We start from the raw sequence: 15,272 nt of genomic DNA on the forward strand, positions 1-15,272 counted from the left end.
CTTTGCTGTGTCTTTCACGGTAATGCGGCGCAGGGGTGTCATGTTCACTCAGCTTAGTCTAGTATGCCATGGTGGTATTCAGCAGGTTACTGGCAGTGTAATGAGCGGAATCTTTACCTTCCAGTTCCTTTCGGGCTCACGGTCATCGAGCATGGCAATAGGAAATTGAAGCGATGCTTCATAACCGCTTCTTGACTCCTGCAGGACGTTTTCCAATGATCTCGCGACGTAAAACCTTTTGCAGCGCGTTGAGTCTACCCTAATCGTTTGATTTCCTACACAGAATGCTCTAGTTTTCGTTGGAACACCGTACACACTCGATCAATAACCCTTTTCCTGGGCAACTTTTTCAATGGTAATCTGAAGGAGCTCCGCATCTGGGCGGTACCACGTCTATGACGCGGCGCTCCCGCGCCAAGAAGTCGCGGAAATCATCTGGAAGTACATCGCGATCGAAATCGAATCCGTCCGCCGTTCCTAAGGCTTGGTTCACGGCTGCGGAGAATTTGGCTGGGTGGGCGGTCGCCAGGACGACCTGGACGACTGGCTCCACGCTACTAAGAAAAAAGTTAGGGAGGAGTTGAGCATACATGCATGAACATGCCCACTTTTCTGTCCTTGCAAATGAATCTGCCACGTGAAGGCCGACAGCTGTGTGCGGATCCGGAATGTAAGAGGGAGATCCCTTTGTAGTATTTCACAATAGCATTTGTTATCTAACAAAACGAAGTCATCATCAATATTTGTGTAGAGTAGCCCGCGATAGGAAAAAAAACCCCTACCTGCTCGTCATCTGCTTTTTTGGCAACGAAGTCCTCTCTTGCTGCTTGGAGCACTTCATCAGGTACCACCATTTCGCCCTCCTTTTTCACTGCTTCCATCCACCTGGATACTGTCTTACATGCCGTTACGCGCCTTGTAGGGTCGCCAGGTGACGATGTCTGGTATGCCAGGTACCACAATAGTCGCTCAAAATTGCTTGATACAGTAATATCCATCGCAGGGCTTAGAGTCTCCTTGACTCCTAAACCCGTTGAGGGGTCTATCTTTGCGTACCTTCCTGTTTCCCAGAACCGAGTAAGGATGTCATTTGCATTGGTTGCGATGCCGAGTTTGCGCATGGGCAACATCATGCGTTTCGCGTAGTACCCCGCGAGAACGTCACCAAAGTTGCCGGTGGGGACTACAAACTGAACGTCCGGATTTATCGTTGTCCCAGTACTAGCGAGGGAGTTCTTCAGTTGGAAGTAGGCAGAGAAGTAGTAGACAATCTGGACGAGGATGCGGGCCCAGTTGATAGAGTTGACGGCTGCGAGAGAGTGTCGTTCGTTGAACTCCTTGTCTGAGAAGAGCGTTTTCACAATATCCTGTTTGGTTGGGAGAATGTAAGCGTCTGCATGGGAAACGTCAAGTAACCTGACCTGACAATCGTCAAATGTGCCTGCAACCCTGACATTGTGGACATTTTCATCCATAACAGTCGTCATCTGTGCCTCCTGAATTTCGGACACTCGACCACGAGGGAAGAGAATGAAGATGGATATGTTAGCCTTGTTACGAAGGCCATATATTGCCGCACTTCCTGTGTCTCCGCTCGTTGCACCAAGAACTGTGAGCCGTTCTGCACGTTCTCTTGGAGCTTTGCGCATGTTCCGCCTGCGGAGGAAGAACTCGAAGAGATTTCCGACGAGCTGTAGGGCAAGGTCTTTGAAGGCGTAGGTTGGGCCATGGAAGAGTTCAAGTATGTAGAGTTTTTCTGACAGAGATACTAGCGGAGTGATGAGGGGATCCCTAAATTTCTGAGGGTATGCATAGGTGCTGTATACGAGCTGGGTGATTTCCTCGCGGGAGATCTCCGAAGGGGAAATGAAGAGGGAAAGGATGGCGACGGCGAGGTCCTGGTAGGACAGCTTGGACCAATCGTTCTCCCAGTTTTCTGGGAGCTTGGGGATTTCTGCGGGGATGTACAAGCCGCCGTCTGGCGCGAGGCCGGCGAGGACGACCTGCCGAACAGTGAGTTGGAGATAGATAGATAATTGGAAGTAGCAGTAACCTCTTCAAAAGAAAGCTCCTCGTCACCTCCTCGAGTAGAAAAGTACTTCATCGTGCTGGTAGTGCCCTCAGCTACAGATCCTCGTTGCTACCACAGGCGATGGCGGTGGTGATGGACCCGGTATGAAATCTCTGGCTGCCACTCCTCATTGATGATCTGTAATCCGTTTTTGGCAACTTACTGCCGAGAAGTGGCAGTGAAAATATCCGTCTAAGATTCCGACCGTATATGGCAGGTTTTGCACGAAATTATATTTGACGCGCTTCGAAAACCGTGACAAATAGTGTGACAAGGCGCGACGTCGCGTTCACTCCCCTCCTGTATTGCTCCTTGGCCACTGGTCATGGCAGACTTGCAGGATTCCACAGCACCCCGTCGCTCTCAGCGCGATAGAAAGCAGGTGAAACACTTCGTATCAAGTACGTCTCAATCGCATCAGTCAACTGCCGAGCTGACCTCTATATGTTACAGCCAGCCAGTCTCCCAGCAAACGGAAGAGGGCAGACATAGAGAACGAATTAATGGACCTCTCGGAGTTGGATGATGCCGACAAGGTACAAGATGAAGACGAGGAGGATTCTGTCGCAGGAGACGAGAGTGACGATGAACCGGAGTTCAGTGCACCGGTGACCAAGCAGAAACTTCCAGCTGCCACACGCAAAGGTAATGTCAAAGCAAGAGGTCCACCGCCTCCAAAGAAGCCCAAAACAATCAAATCGGTTGGAACAAGGGCCACAAAGGTCAAGAAAGGACCTCGACTAAAAGCCCACAAGCCCAAGGCCGCCAATGGCGACTTCGATATCGCAAAATTAACAACCGAAGCTAACATATCAACGGATAACCCCTTATTTAGTGCGCAATGTGGTTGCTTTGAGGGAAAACGAAGAGCTGACGCTCGAGCATCCAATCTCAGATGCCATCCTTAACCCCTCCGCGGCATTGCAATCTACCGCAGAGGATTTCCTTGATGCGCTGTCGCGAGATTCAGGGCCAGCACAAGCACAGCTGATAAACTGTATTTTACGTGCATGCGGGTGTAATGATTCGGTCGATGCTGATCAAGTCGTTGACTATGACGGTGTAGTCGACACACTTGACACATTCACCGAAGGTCTTAAACAAGTAGGAACTTCGGGTGCACATTATACCGAACTGTCTTACAAAAATTTCCAGGAAAACTCTCCTACATACCCGCTAACGTCGAAACTTCCTGCCTTCAAGCGCTTTCGTGCGTCGCTTTCAGAACTGATAGAGCGAATCGTCTTGGCGGCGGCGGAACTGGGCACTCTTTACACTTCTGACCTCATGACGACTCTCCAAACATGGGTAGTTGCCATGTCTTCGTCCCAAATCCGTTCTTTCCGGCACACTGCAACCGTCGTGGCGCTCGAATTAGAGACTGCCCTCTCTCAAGTTGCAGCCGCTGTCGAGAAAGAAGCAGAGATTCTCGGGAGGCAACGGGAAGGTGAGCGCAAACGCAAGGCAAGCAACAAAGCTAGTGGAGTTCGTGAGAAGGATTTGGAAGATAAGGTTGCGGCGGTGCGGAAACGCCGTGCCGCCCTCGCAGAGTACCTTAAGGAAATTGTCGATGGGTATGTCAGTCTTCTAGCTCATCTGGCGTCTATTGTATGTCGGTGTACTGATTTCAAGATAGTGTGTTTGTCCACAGATACCGCGACCTCGATCCGAATATTCGTGCTGAGTGTGTGAAAGCATTAGGTGCTTGGTTCACCTACTACCCAGCACATTTCCTTGATACATCATATCTTCGGTACGTCGGCTGGGTCCTTTCCGACTTAAGCACTCCCGTTCGTATGGAAGCCGCGCGTGCTCTCAATGCCGTCTATGCTCAGTCGGAGTATGTTAGCTCGCTCACTCACTTTACGGAACGCTTCAAGCCTCGTCTGCTCGAGATAGCAGGAGGCGATACCGAGCTTGGCGTGCGCACGGCCGTAATCAGTGTACTAAGTGCGATTGACGGGCACGGACTTCTCGAGGATGAGGAACGAGAACGAGTATGTCTACTCGTGTTTGACACAGAAGCGCGTGTGCGGCGTGCTATCGCGGTGTTCGTAGCGGGCGTATGGGCAGAACTTGTGGAAGAACGGATGGCCGCAACAACAAGCAAAGGCAAGAGTAAAGCCAGCGATAAAGTCAAGGCAAGAGTCGGTGTGAAGGTCCTTGCGATGTTACTGGTGAAATGGGGGAAGGCTCTGGATCGCACGTCGGAGAGCATGGAAGAGGAAAGTGTTTTGTCTGGTGAGAGTGGGGTCGTTACAAGGCAGCGCGTGCACCCGCCCTATATGACTGGAGCAGATCCGAGAAGCCGGATAGCGCTTGCCGTGGAAGCACTTTGGGGCGAAGTGGACGCTGTCGGCGACTGGGAAGAAATTTTGGAAGTCCTGCTACTTGATCATTCGGCAGGGGGAAAGGACGACGATATCGATGGCCCTGACTCACTCGTCGAAAGTGCAAGCAATACGGTGGACCCATCATGGCGGCTAGAAGAGGTGGAGGAAAGTGTGTTATTGGAAGTACTTGTGGCATCTCTGCGTCGTGCAAAGGCGGTGGCGGCGAGCGGGAAGAAGGTTTGTGCAGTTTTTTTATGCGTCACGAAAAGTCGTGAGCTCAGCTGCGTGGCATTCCAGGGAGAGGAAGAGGCCGTGACGTCCGATGTGACTCGCGCTCTGATGAAGGGACTTCCTCGACTCTTCATCAAATATCAAACCGATGAGAAGCGTATATCCGACGTTTTGTCGATTCCCCCATTAATGAATCTCGACTTGTACCTGGAAATGCGAATGATCAATGTAGGTACTACATAGTTCTTCCCTCTCACGCTAATGCAATATCGTTTGATGACAGGCATATGCTGCGCTGTGGGACGACGTCATCAAGCAGTTTCTGTCACACTCCTCCCAGACCGTCCTCACCAGGGCTGTTTCCACGATCCGCCATCTACTCAGCGCAACGTCATTGGCAAACACAAATAACACCAAGATTCTCGAATTAGAAGACGACTTAGCATCCCAGCTTCGAGATGCGGTTGCTGGCCGTGAGGAGATCGAAGTTGCATCGTTCAATGAGGACGAAGTAATAGCGCTTGCGGCCGTTTGTACACGGATGTGCGTATTGGCTGGCTCGCGTGACCTTTCCTCATGGATGGAAGAGGATGAGGGTGGTAAGCAGAGTAGCGCATGGGATATCGTCTCTGCGTTGGTAGAGCGTGGCCGCTTGGGGTACAAAGAAGAGGAACGGGTGAGCTTGAAGTCTACTTTGGCACTAACTGTGTCTGATCGACGACAGATGATCGAGCAAGGTCTTCATTTACTTGGACTGCACATTATGTGGAAGGCACGAGGCCTACTAGACGCCAAGAATGAGGCGGCAGACAACAAAAAATTACGTGAAACGCTGCGCGTGCAGCGGGATTCATTATTGGAGAGACTTATCGAATATGCCATCGGGACACAATCTAACACTGCGGAAGGTGTTAAGCGAGCTGTGAGTGTTTCAGCTATTTCATACCCATTTTCTTCAACCAAACCAACTCATACATAGGCGTTTCAAAACCTTATGAATCTGTATATTCTGTTCTGCCCTACACTGGCCGCCGCAGAGGATGGGCAACGGCTTCCAACGGAGGTACTTGCCCTTCAGCTCGATGATGAGGTGCAATATCGCTGCGCGGGGTTCATCCAGGCTACAATCGAACAATATGCAGAACTACTTGAAGACGAAAGGCCAGCCGAGGAACTAACGGAGAAGGATGATAGCTCTGACGACCAGGAGGATGTACGCCCCGTAAAGAATGTAAAGAGCAAGGACCGCAGAAAAACTCAGTCGAAAACACCAGAACGGAGTGGGTCTTTAAACCGGTACCCTCACGGAAGACGCTGACGGATCTTGCATTAGGTCAACCTGCTTCGAAGGCGCCGCTTGAGCAGGAATATCAATTTGTAGCGACTATCTCGCCGTTTCTCCGAGCTATCCGTGCGGGTGCTGTGCATGTCAGGCATGGCGCGGTACTTCTGGCACATTACGGTCGTTTAGGACCTGTCTTCGACCTTTGTACGAAGGTTATCGTGGACGTTCTTCGAGACGAAGGCATGTACAATGACAACGGTGAAGTTGTCGTTGATGTTGTTACCCGGGCCCTCAAAGAGGTGTGTTGTCTGCTGTTGTGACATTTGCCACTCTCGATGCTCAACGATGTGGTAATTCCAAGTCATTTGGCCTCTTACTCGACTCCGTCGTGCGCAATGAAGATTGCTCTGTCGGTTTGGCGAAGCAGCTAGCATCAACGTTCATGATTCGTGGTGCTCAACTCGCCGTAGTCCGTAAACTCGACAGCCAATGTATCGTCAAGATGCACACGACCTTACTGACGTGGATTATCAAGCGCATCTCAACCTTGGACGCAAATAAGAATATGAAGCAAAAGGGCAACGCCTTGTTGTTCTTCAAAGTTCTGGCGGCCTTGTTGAAGTCTGTGGAGAGCAGAGACGCGTTATCGATGTAAGATTGCAGAACATATATACCTTTTCTGTGTCACTGACTTAACTTGGCAGCAAAGCGCACATGGACCAGTCTTTTGCACAGTGCAAAATTGAGATTCCACCAGCGTCCAAGCTATGGGAACCCCAAAGAATGTACGAAAAGAGGCTGAATTCGATTCTGACAAAGGGGAAAGGTAGGATCAAGTTTCTCATTTGCACTTCACAGCTGATATGATGCACGCACAGGCGGGAAAGGACGGAAAGCGAAAGGCGCAACTGGCGTCACGGACTCGGAAGAGAGTGAGCCTGAACCACAGCTTGAACCGCGGTTCGAAGTGGAACCTGTGGAAGATGCTGCTCCATCCAGTCGGCCCCGTCCACGGCGAAGGCCGGTTCGCCGTTCGCCCTCTCCAACAGAACAGTCTGAACACGAGGTACCTCCGTCCGTGTCACAGGAAGATGAAACACAGGCCACACCCAGAGGTAAACCCCAGCCAGGGAACCGTGAAACGGAGTCTCCTGTAAAAACCCCTATGAACTCACGGACTACGATGGAGGTAGCAATCCCGACTAATGGGAATGAGTGGACACGAAAGCGACGGCGTTCAGAGGAAATGGAGGTCGAAGAGTCAGAAACAGCTGGGGAACGCCAAAGTATAGAGGATGTAGGTGTTGAAGAAGAGACATCCCAAGCCCAGAATACGATGAACGAATTCATTATCAGGAGAAAGCGCGCACGGCTATAGACATTTATTGGCATAGTTATGATTATTGTTACTAATAGTTTTCCTGTTGCTTTCATTGTTCTGCCCTGTTCACGACTGTTGCACTACGTGTATCGATTCGCCTTTAAACACTCCCGTTGCGAGGGAAAGCATGCCATACCATCGCATCTATTGATATGATTCCCATTCCTGGTACTCTGCAGTATCCGTATTTAAGCCACGAACGGATTCACTGTCCATTTACATGCGAGGATTACCATGTGTTTGCATTATCTAGCTTTAAACCACGCTGCAAAAGAATCATGCGGCACAAGGGAAATAGGTATAAGTTAACTGAACCCTCAACGAGGACTAGCTGCTCGAGGTCAGATTGGCAGGGCATAAAGACTTCCAATCCTCTGAGAGACGCATGAGAAAAATTTGCAACGTTGAGGATCAGATCAACAACACGCGACTCACGCGGTACAGCGTTGCCCTGCTCGATAGCGGCCTCTGAAAGGCTTTCTGCCATTACCACCGCAAAACCGCTAGGAAACTGTCAATACGACGCGGTACAGCCGAAATATTTCTCTTACTGATGCAAATGCCAATCGATATGGCTATGAAATATGGTTAGGCGTGTGAGGATAAAATGACGACGCGCGCTCACCAGTGGAAGAACCATGGACCTGGATTATCTGTGACGAAACGAATGGTCACGTTGTCACCTTGCGTGCCCATCGACACCGTATCCCGCATTACTGGGTGGTCAAAATTGTAGGAACTGTTGCCTGCCGATCTGATAACCCAAAACCTATGCTACGATAGGTTAGATTCTTTGCACATGACACTAAGCAGAGATACGCACACCGTGCAAGTGCATGGGATGCTATTAAGGGGCGTGTCAGGTGGACGTTCATCGAGCTCGGACATACTTACCGGACCACCGACTGCGCCATTGGTCAAGTTATCCGTAGCCGGAAAACTCAACTCAATGACCTTGTTGTGAGGTAGCTCGTATATGCTGCCAGCAGGTAACAACTGTGACGCGTGTGTCGCCCCGCTGAGGATTTGCAGAAGGACCGGAACGGTTGGATCCACAAAGGATACATTATTTATGTTGAAGAGTGCGCCAATATGGCCGGGAATAAGGTTGATATTGACATCCGCTTTCCCTACTTCAGGTGTACCAGGCACACCAGCACTGTCCAGAGTAGTGAGGATGCTTTGATTAAAGTCGAGATCATAAGGTCCTTCTTCCGTAGTCGGATCTTCATCGGCTGCACCTTCGTACCTCAGAATTGCCGAATTCAGCCCGCCTTCGAAAGTCCTATTAAGCAAGTCCGCTGAAGCACGAATCCAGTAATTGCCAACCGCTTGGTTGGCAGTTACCACAACAGAATAACGCTGGCCGGGAAAAACAGGTAAGGAGTCAACGACCATCGGTTCTGTCTCGATTCCATCTGCTTCAATGATAGTCATATTATGACCATCAATAGTGAAGTTGAACCAAGAAGCACAAGACAGTCCGACGATCCGAAACCGGTACCGCTTTCCCTCTTCAACGTTAATAACGGCTAAAGGGGAGGAGGGACCACCAGAGTATCGACCCAGTCCATTAATGACTGTGGAGTCCGGAAAAACCTGCGTGGAGATTGCGCCAAGCTCGATCGAAGAATTATGGTACCTTGAGAGAGGTTAGAGAAGCCATGTCTGGTCAGTGCGACTGACGTACCAGTCAGCCAGAGTGATGACAGTCGTCTCTTTTTCAACGTTATGTTCAAATTCAGCATTTCAGTTCTCGAATGAAACTGGCGTACTAACCATCATCCACGTCATACGTGTCTCCGAGAGGATCATCTGGATCGTAGATGACAAGAGGGCCCCTCAAGCCATCGCAGTACTGAGTGGAATAGTGTGAATGATACCAGTATGTACCCGTTTGACTGCCGGCATTAAACTGATACACGAAGGACCGGTTCGCAGGAATCGGACATTGCGTAATATAAGACGTCCCGTCCGCCCAATTCGTTTCAAGTTGGGAAATACCATGCCAGTGCTACGACATGGTCATACAAAACCCATGAGATGCAGACGTTGTAGAACACTCACAACACTGGTATCTATCGGCATGGATTCGTCCACGAGTTGGTTAACCACGTTGATGGTAAAGTCATCGCCCTAGTGTCTGGTCAGCCACACATGGTTCGGGCGCTGGGTGAAAATGCACCTTCTGAGCTTGGATTAAGGGTGCAGGGAAAGATCCGCCAGCAAGAACGGCACTGGCCGCACAAGTGTCAAAATCAACTCAGCAGACGAGTTACAAAAATGAACATCGAACTTACGACCTCGTGAACCCATCTGGGGAGACGACTCCGTTCGTAAGGAAAAGCTGGGAAGATGGACCCAAAACATTGCTTGACCGTGGATATATGCGAGCGAGCTCCTTCGCCTCAGTGGAAGCAGCACGCACACCTAATAGGATAGCAAATACGAATGCAAAGTATCCGGGCATCTGAGGTTTGCGCGACAGCGGGGTACTCTGGATACTCAAGCCGGGTAGGGGGAAGCTGATTTTATATAGTCAGCTGATAGCAGGAAATCGGCCCCCCATCCTCCGCACCGCTAACCAGAACGGCGTGCTTACCGCCGCGTCGCATAATATCTAATGCCAGAGAATCAGGATCAAGCCGGGCAAGGGAAACCCTGTCGGAGAAGACCACAAGCAGGAACCTCCTGAATTTAGGCCCCAAAGGAAATTCCGCTGCAATTGAGGGTGAGCCGGTCGTCCGTTGACTAGAAATCAGCAGTACGCTACCACGTATTCGGGGTAATTAATGAGCCTGCTAATACCGGTGGATTGTGCAAATTCAACACCGCGGCTACGTGGACGGTAGCACTGAGTGCTACGAGGAAGACTGCCCTTTGACATTGTTCCTAGAAGGCTGTGGTCTTCCGACTTATTATTAGAATTTAAAAGTATCGTCAACAACTTCGGGAAGGACGAGGAAAAAAACCTTGGTTCTCCAATGAGCTGAAGGACATTTCCAAAACGTATGATGGAAAGCCCATGCTCGCAGTCTCCAGACGGGACGTGTCGTAGTTCCCGCGTAGAGCAAACTTGCTTTCGCGTTAGAGATGCCACGAGGGAGATGAAAGCGAGATGACACCAAAAGCAGCATCCTCGTTCTTTGAGTATCCCATAAGCGTCGGAATGCATCTAACAACCACGTTCAAAGCAAACATTCGTCAACGGATGAAAGGTACAAGCGTCAGTGGCACATTTCTCGTTATTCGATACGGTATCGTGATGAGAATACTCCTTGCTGTAACCATGGAGATATATAGCACCCCAAGCGAGTAACGTCCTATGCCACGTTTGCAATATTCAAAGGGGCCGATGTTTCGACCAGTGTCGGGGTATGCTTGTCGCACTTGAAACCGATTCTCGACTCGAGCGCAAGTGATACTATGTACCTACCAAATGCGGAATGCACCGCCACTGCACCGCTTTTAAATTTCCGAGTAGCATGCGTGGAAGTAGAGTCCTAACACTTCTGGGCGGAGAAGCCTTTCCATCTGTTGCCAATGCAAAACTTGGTGACTATCTTATGACGCAGAAACCTCTTATTTTCGTGTAGTTTATGTGTCCCCGAGGATCACTTTGCCATAGTCGCATGATCGAATTTGTTTTCATGTCTTCCCGTGAGTCACTGTACTTCGCCATGATGCGATGTTGGAATCTAAGAATAAAGTCCCAGTAATTCTGGGCGGAGAAGCTTTTCAACCGCTGCTCATGCCCGCCTTGTGGCACAAATATTTTGCATCCATTGGCAATCCTTGTGGGGCCTCAAGGCCTCAGATGTAGGGTGCTGCTGGAAATCTATTTTAGTTTATTCCGAGATATTTGCAGGTGGCTGTGCCACAGTCACTGTTGGCTGTCCGCTGGCTATTAATGATAAGCGGTGGGCGTGCGTGGGAGAAAGCGAAGGTCGGGCGACGTGCGAGCTGCACACAACTCCTTGCCCATTCGTTGGCACCCGTTTCGATCCTACTGCAAGCCACTATATATAGACCATGTAATTATGCGTGAAAACAATAGGTATATTGCTTGCGGAAATTTTCTCCGGGCCGGCACTTCCGCTGGCAAAATTTCCTGGTGCAAAGCCGCTCCATCGAAGGGACAGGAAATGACGGAATCGTGGTCAGGACCAGTCAGTGACGGGTTTAAACAAGTTTAAACCATCTATTCGCTTCCTGATGTCTGCTGCTTCTCGCTAGCTAAGAGGGTAGGTAAATACAGGTAGGACGTGAACAGAAGTTCTTGGCACCCCAAAAACCATCCCGCCCAAACCGCGACCTCGCGATGCCCCTGCAGGGGCCCACTCGAACGCTCGCCCCCCAGCTTGCTGGTGGCACTTCTTTTTCTGGAACTTCTCACGGTATCGCCACCCGCAAACTTTTCAATGTTTGTTATGTAAGCGGACTCGGTGAGGCATTTTACCGATCTACTACCGTAAGAACATCAAACTAGTAGCATAGAATCTCCTATCACCAGCAAGCTGAGGTGACGCAATTAGCTGGTAAGTAAGAGCACGAAAGGTCCATATCTCTCATGCATGAGCAGTCGGAGAATTGTCTCCGGTGCATATGCCTCAGTAAATCCAAATCCAGTCGTCTTCCCCTCTAGGGTCACAAAGTGATGACCTTTCTTCAACCCTATTTCTCTTGGAAAGTCCCCTAGATTGACTATCGCATACCATTCTCGGATCATCGCACATCGGGCATCAAACCTTGGCATGGGTAAACACCAACAAATCCTCCGACCGTGATGAATGTAGTAGACACTCAGCAAGATTATATCGTTAGTCAAATCCTTGACCTACCCACTTTTAAGACGGGATGAAGGGGGAAAAAAGAAGAGAGTTTCATGGACCTTGACAAGCATCTGCTCTTTCTTCATATGTTCAACGAGCTGCAACACATTTCATTTCATTTTCAATGTTCCACTTCAGTTGTGCGACCGGTTAGATCGGAAACACGAACATGGACAACGCTACCTACCTCCAATGATGGTCGAGACAATGAAGTCTGCTATCTGTACAAGATGCCCGACAGTAGCCAACCTGGCAGCGTTGAGAAATTAGCACAGCTGCAAACATGAATGCAGATGCGCCAGGAGAGCCGTAGGAGACACCCAGAGATCAGCGAAGGTACTGCGAGCCGCGCAACACTTGAACATAGGCAGAGATTGGTCGACAACGAAAGACAGCGGGTCACGCTAAAGTGCGACCTGTAACAAACGTTATAGGCAACTTAAGAGGGTTAACACAGTGGATGCACAAATTCCAACGTGCCTGAAACCTCTAACACACCACTGGAATGGAGCGGCGACGCCCGCCCGATTGGCACACATGTTACAAAGGGACGTGAGTATGCCGAGAGATCGTACGAAATAACTTAGTCATAAAGGGAGGAACCAAGCAGCTGCGCACGCAGCACGTCGAGCAAGCCCGAGGACATGTTGAGGCCGTGGCATTATGCAGATAATACCCGCGTCGTTGAGCAAACATCCGAGGGAAACACGTTTGGTGTGGATGACCGGCTAGATCATCTACATGAAAAGGGCTTACCTGAACGAGGGGTGATGCTATCGACCAGTCGAGCGGAAGCCCATACTACACAAGCGCCTACTTAGGACGAATCAGTAGACCGCAAAGCGCGCTATGAAAGACTCGATCACATATCTCGGAACTCACAGTACCGCCAAATGCCTTCACCTAGATTCCTATATACCAAATGTGGAAAGAAGGCTGAAGCAGCAGACGTCAAGTCAGTGTATCACAACCCAGTGAAACAAAGGACCACAGCATGGGGAAACGCAAGAATTACTCGTGTCTATCTCACTTTGTTAAACAGGCGTTCTCAGAGGGTGCGCACATCTGTTGCTTCTGACCTTCATCACCATTGAACAGTATGGACAACGGGCGCCGACGCAGACCACAAGAAGGAGACACCTCGCGAGCCAAAGAGTCGGGATAGCGCCAGTATCGCAGATGGAGCTATCCTAGACACACAAAAGAAGTTGTCTGACGCTTTCGCGCTTGTTCCGCACTACAAATCCGCATCTGAGGTTCCCACCCACCTCCAGAAGTGTAAGCAATCCTACACTCTCCCGTTCCACCCCTCCCAGGATCTTGCCTTTACATTCACAACCGCCAGACTTTTCTCAAAGACACCGCTACTTCAGCCTCTACGACCAAGGCTGTCTCCTTGACGAAGAAGGCTGGTACAGTGTCACTCCTGAACGCATCGCCTCCCAAATCGCTGAACGATGCCGATGCGACGTTATTCTCGATGCGTTCTGCGGGGTCGGAGGGAACGCGATCGCGTTTGCAAATACGTGCCACCGTGGTGAGCATTGCATTACAATTATGTCAATCCATCTTCGTTTGTTGTTCATGTACCACACTCAAGTCATCGCGATGGACAATTCCCCCACACGGCTCACCCTCGCCAGACATAACGCCACCATCTATGGTGTAGCCGACCGCATCGAATTCGTACTCGCGGACTATATCACTTTTGCACGTTCGTACCTATCTCATCGGGACGCAGCCGCCGCTAGTCATTCTATCAACGCAAGTACCGACGCCAAGAGACGACCCATTGATGTCGTGTTCCTAAGTCCACCTTGGGGAGGTCCAGAGTATATATCTCGACAATTGCATGATGCCGACGACACGAACAACCCTGACTTGAGTGTTGTTGATGCTGCCAGCAACAGTCTTGGGAATGGTTACGGTAACGGCACTGAATCCCATCCCGAATTCAGCCTCGCCTACATTCAACCTATCCACGGTGCTGAACTCTTCCAACTCACGCGTCGCATCACAAACAATGTGGCGTATTTCCTACCGAGGAATACAAATTTAGAGGAGATATCGGCATTGATCAATCCCTCTATGACCACGTCCTCCTCCAATATGTCTGCATCAGCACCTGTAGAAGACTCTGCGGAGATGGTAGGAGGTAGAAGAAGAATGGATGGGTATCAAGCTTAAAGCCCTGACTTGTTATTTCGGGGGACTCGTAGCCAGCCAAGAACACCTGTTCTGAGAAGTGAACTTTACCCGTACACTCTACCTGGCGGGGACACATGGTCATCTCCCAGAGTCGCGATACCAATTCGGATCCGTATAATCGCGCGTCTCGATTGTTGTAGTCAGTTCTACATCCGTCTCCGAACCGGCGCTCCGGCGCTGTCTGCATGACCATCGGGGTCTTCCAGAAATGAATTGCCCGATGATCCGCACGTGTATGGGTGAGAGGGTGAAACCATTGCACCCCAGGCATACCTGCGATTCGGCTGTCATGCGGTGCGTTCCGGTCGGATACAAAGAGGAAGGTACACGACAGGTTTCTCGAGAGGCGACGGTTAGACTAACGGGGTAGTATTCTGTCAGTCGAGGGTGTGGATGAGGATGTACCGACCTCGTAGAAATGACAGGATATCCTACCTCGTCAACCCATCGAAGGAGATTTGCAGCAGCTTGGTCGGGATAGAATGTTTGACTACTCTGCAAAAGCTGTCCGGGTTGGTGAGGCATCAGTACTCCTGCCGTCCACCGACACAAACGAGCTGTCATTCGGTTGCGAAACCAAACCACTTCGCGAAGAGTTACGTCCTTCTGCGCACCTACCTTTTGGGCATCTTGCAGGGCAAGAGGAACAATGCGTATGTGAGAATCATGACAGAGGGACGTTGATATTTTCGTCTCTCGATCAACTCAGCTGCCCAGTCCACGTGTCGGAAAAGGAGAGCAACTAGCCCTTTACATGGTTGCGCTACCGCGGAATCCATGCGGACGAGCCAACGACGAAGTATGCTTAGCTGAGCTCTTTGGGATCAGCATGTTCCACGTGCAAATGTCATGCAATAGTACCACTTTCATTGCTTTCTGCAGGCTCCTCGTATATTAAGCTGGACCCGCGTTGGTCATGGTGACATAACGG

General features: G+C 50.3%; 4 protein-coding genes across 4 annotated transcripts; 2 read left to right on the forward strand and 2 right to left on the reverse strand.

The window, feature by feature from the left end:
• Positions 1–349: 349 nt before the first annotated feature.
• Positions 350–2,104, reverse strand: F5J12DRAFT_904461 (tryptophan synthase beta subunit-like PLP-dependent enzyme; the record flags this gene model as incomplete). Its single annotated transcript, XM_051748528.1, has 5 exons — positions 350–554; positions 609–685; positions 783–1,367; positions 1,422–2,003; positions 2,054–2,104. 5 exons carry the CDS (start codon positions 2,102–2,104, stop codon positions 350–352), a joined length of 1,500 nt encoding a protein of 499 aa, XP_051602202.1.
• Positions 2,105–2,352: 248 nt separating this feature from the next.
• Positions 2,353–7,675, forward strand: F5J12DRAFT_519559 (uncharacterized protein). The gene is made up of 13 exons (XM_051739832.1): positions 2,353–2,472; positions 2,525–2,905; positions 2,967–3,175; positions 3,227–3,645; positions 3,708–4,641; positions 4,702–4,863; positions 4,919–5,311; positions 5,360–5,557; positions 5,615–5,915; positions 5,969–6,219; positions 6,282–6,571; positions 6,625–6,746; positions 6,799–7,675. The coding sequence occupies exons 1-13, from the start codon at positions 2,397–2,399 to the stop codon at positions 7,296–7,298; spliced, it is 4,236 nt and encodes a 1,411-aa protein (XP_051602203.1). The 5' UTR covers positions 2,353–2,396; the 3' UTR covers positions 7,299–7,675.
• On the reverse strand, positions 7,492–9,884 carry F5J12DRAFT_519539 (laccase). The gene is made up of 11 exons (XM_051739831.1): positions 9,602–9,884; positions 9,487–9,538; positions 9,369–9,437; positions 9,081–9,315; positions 8,992–9,019; positions 8,196–8,943; positions 8,125–8,145; positions 7,927–8,075; positions 7,853–7,876; positions 7,737–7,804; positions 7,492–7,675 (listed from the first exon to the last, which is right to left on the reverse strand). Exons 1-11 carry the CDS (start codon positions 9,769–9,771, stop codon positions 7,629–7,631), a joined length of 1,611 nt encoding a protein of 536 aa, XP_051602204.1. The 5' UTR covers positions 9,772–9,884; the 3' UTR covers positions 7,492–7,628.
• A 3,243-nt stretch (positions 9,885–13,127) lies between these two features.
• On the forward strand, positions 13,128–14,375 carry F5J12DRAFT_904464 (Tgs1 protein; the record flags this gene model as incomplete). The annotated part of the gene is made up of 5 exons (XM_051748529.1): positions 13,128–13,188; positions 13,232–13,411; positions 13,479–13,670; positions 13,734–14,281; positions 14,316–14,375. The coding sequence occupies 5 exons, from the start codon at positions 13,128–13,130 to the stop codon at positions 14,373–14,375; spliced, it is 1,041 nt and encodes a 346-aa protein (XP_051602205.1).
• Positions 14,376–15,272: the final 897 nt, after the last annotated feature.

This window comes from Pisolithus orientalis (genome assembly GCF_024613125.1).
Source record: "Pisolithus orientalis strain OTSU chromosome Unknown F5J12scaffold_7, whole genome shotgun sequence".
In the NCBI taxonomy this organism is placed as follows: Eukaryota; Fungi; Basidiomycota; class Agaricomycetes; order Boletales; family Pisolithaceae; genus Pisolithus; species Pisolithus orientalis.

Excerpts from the sequence above, each read along its gene's own strand:
- F5J12DRAFT_519559 (XM_051739832.1), top strand. The coding sequence starts at position 2,397 with ATGGCAGACTTGCAGGATTCCACAGCACCCCGTCGCTCTCAGCGCGAT. Across the intron at positions 6,220-6,281 it reads TTACCCGGGCCCTCAAAGAG|TCATTTGGCCTCTTACTCGA; the intron begins GTGTGTTGTCTG and ends GGTAATTCCAAG. Across the intron at positions 6,572-6,624 it reads AGCAGAGACGCGTTATCGAT|CAAAGCGCACATGGACCAGT; the intron begins GTAAGATTGCAG and ends TTAACTTGGCAG.
- F5J12DRAFT_519539 (XM_051739831.1), bottom strand. The coding sequence starts at position 9,771 with ATGCCCGGATACTTTGCATTCGTATTTGCTATCCTATTAGGTGTGCGT. Across the intron at positions 9,539-9,601 it reads CCAGATGGGTTCACGAGGTC|TGCCGTTCTTGCTGGCGGAT; the intron begins GTAAGTTCGATG and ends TTGTGCGGCCAG. Across the intron at positions 8,076-8,124 it reads ATCCCATGCACTTGCACGGT|CATAGGTTTTGGGTTATCAG; the intron begins GTGCGTATCTCT and ends AACCTATCGTAG.